The following is a 2,500-nucleotide window of genomic DNA, read 5'->3' as shown; positions in this document are numbered from 1 at the left end:
AGATGATTACATGAAGGTTAGAGATGATTACATGAAGGTTATAGATGATTACATGAAGGTTAGAGATGATTACATGAAGGTTAGAGATGATTAAATGAAGGTTATAGATGATTACATGAAGCTTAGAGATGATTACATGAAGGTTAGAGATGATTAAATGAAGGTTATAGATGATTACATGAAGGTTAGAGATGATTACATGAAGGTTAGAGATGATTAAATGAAGGTTATAGATGATTACATGAAGGTTAGAGATGATTAAATGAAGGTTATAGATGATTACATGAAGGTTAGAGATGATTACATGAAGGTTAGAGATGATTACATGAAGGTTAGAGACCAAATATTAAAGCTGGCCTTATTGCTGCACGTTGTTTTTTTATTCAGTTTCTTCTTTGAAAATTACAACATGTTATTTCGCGCCAAACTATTTTCTTCATTAAATTACTTTGGACCTCCGATTATCCAGATGAGATACATGTGGTACTTTTCCATTTATTCATGTAGAGGTTCTGGCACTCTTGGTGAGCAGGACTGGACACGGGTCCTGTGTGTTACTTCCTAGTTCCAGTGAGTTTTAATGGTTCTTCCAGCAGTTTTCCAGGTTACACGACCTGTACAGTGGTGCTATGAGCTCACGACGCGGCCTTTCAACCATTAGCTGATTGAAATCAATTTAAAAAGAAAAGCTGTGATTGTTTCTTGGCTGTAGTTGTTCTAACAGAGCTTCCAGCTTCACCGTCCCTCGTGCATCCAAACAGGCTGAGCCAAACATTTATACACAAACAGGTTTGTTCACAGATTAAACTGGACTCGGACAGGAAGTGGCAGATAAAACTTTATCTTCACAGCTGGTAAAAGGCATCTGGGTACACTGCATTAAAACACCATCAAAGCTTAAAGTCGATAAAGATAAAGTGAATGTGTACAGAGAAGAAAAGCGAATCTATAAATACGGTACATGATGTGCTGTGACGGTTCAGATTGTGGGGAGGACAGTCAGTTTTCCAGAGGACTCAGTGTCCCAGCGGGCCGGTCGTCGTACGTGCTGTACCTCTTGACGTGGATCCGACGCACCCGCTCCCGCAGCTCGGCCCCGCCCCCTCCAGGCCCCTCCTCCTCCTCGCTGTGGGAGCTGCTGTTGCTGTAGCTGCGGCGTGTGGCCTCCAGCAGGGAGTTGTCGGGCAGCGGCATGGTCTCGTAGAGCAGCGTGTTGAGGGTCTCCTCGTAGATCCGGGCTTCGGGGAACTCCACCTGGGGGAGTGAAGGGGAAACACAACCTGAAGGAGAAGCTGCAGATCAACATGAAGCCTGAAGCTGCAGTCTGAAGCTGCAGTCTGAAGCTGCAGATCCACATGAAGCCTGAAGCTGCAGATCCACATGAAGCCTGAAGCTGCAGTCTGAAGCTGCAGATCAACATGAAGCCTGAAGCTGCAGATCCACATGAAGCCTGAAGCTGCAGTCTGAAGCTGCAGATCAACATGAAGCCTGAAGCTGCAGTCTGAAGCTGCAGATCAACATGAAGCCTGAAGCTGCAGATCCACATGAAGCCTGAAGCTGCAGTCTGAAGCTGCAGATCCACATGAAGCCTGAAGCTGCAGATCAACATGAAGTCTGAAGCTGCAGCCTGAAGCTGCAGATCAACATGAAGCCTGAAGCTGCAGATCCACATGAAGCCTGAAGCTGCAGATCAACATGAAGCCTGAAGCTGCAGATCAACATGAAGCCTGAAGCTGCAGCCTGAAGCTGCAGTCTGAAGCTGCATGGCGGCAGGTCGTCACGTGGAAACACGGACAGACATGATGGTGCTTGTGTGCGTTGGAAGCAGCTCTCTCTTCTCTCATCCTTTAAAAGGCTTCGCTTTACTTTACTTTATTTTACTTTATTTTACTTTACTTTACTTTACTTTACTTTACTTTACTTTGTCTGGATTTTTCAGTTTGAGCCATTTGGGCTTTTTTTATTCCTTATTAGTCTTTTCTATTTTAGAATATCTATTCTATTTAAGTCATTTTTGTTTTACAGTTTGTTTTATTTTCTATATTTCTAGTAGTTTTACTAATTTAACTATTTACTTTGGCCATTTTCTTTTTTTCTTTATTAATTTTTTTTTGCTTCTTTTTCCTTTAAACTTTATTTTAAGCTGCTTTTTTCTAGTTGTCGTAGCAGATTAATTTCTTTAATAATTTCCAGTGTTTTTAATCAGTAATGTTTCATCATAACTCTTCAGTCGAAGCAGCAAGTCGTCCGTCAGAGTGAATGAGTGAAACCTGATGATCTCACCAAGAGGAGGCGACACAGTGGGAAGATCCACTATTCAACCTTTCCTTACTTCAGCTGGGAGATTAGAAAATCTTTACAAAGATAATATTTTGTGCAAATGAAATCAAACTATATATCCCCAGAGTCTGAAGGATCTGGTCCAGGGGGGGGGGGGGCTGCTCCGACTGAACCGGGCCCGTGGTCCTCACCTTGGTCTGCTTCTTCTCCGTGGCGTAAA

General features: G+C 42.9%; 1 protein-coding gene across 3 annotated transcripts in view; it reads right to left on the bottom strand.

Annotated features, from left to right (window-relative positions):
* Nucleotides 1–820: 820 nt before the first annotated feature.
* tnfaip1 (tumor necrosis factor, alpha-induced protein 1 (endothelial)) overlaps nt 821–2,500 on the bottom strand; it is a 7,511-nt gene continuing 5,831 nt past the window's right edge. For all 3 annotated transcript variants that reach the window (XM_080459981.1, XM_080459982.1, XM_080459980.1), the window contains exons 6-7: nt 2,472–2,500; nt 821–1,254 (exon numbers count right to left, since the gene is read on the bottom strand). The exon at nt 2,472–2,500 is cut by the window's right edge and continues 167 nt beyond it. In XM_080459981.1, coding sequence (XP_080316107.1) covers nt 1,000–1,254; nt 2,472–2,500 — 284 coding nt within the window. In that variant the 3' untranslated portion in view covers nt 821–999. The remainder of the gene's footprint in view (nt 1,255–2,471) is intronic.

This window comes from Lipophrys pholis, assembly GCF_963383615.2.
Source record: "Lipophrys pholis genome assembly, chromosome: 3".
NCBI lineage: Eukaryota > Metazoa > Chordata > Actinopteri > Blenniiformes > Blenniidae > Lipophrys > Lipophrys pholis.
The sequence above is the reverse complement of the archived record's forward strand: the minus strand, read 5'-3'. Positions and strand labels throughout refer to the sequence as shown.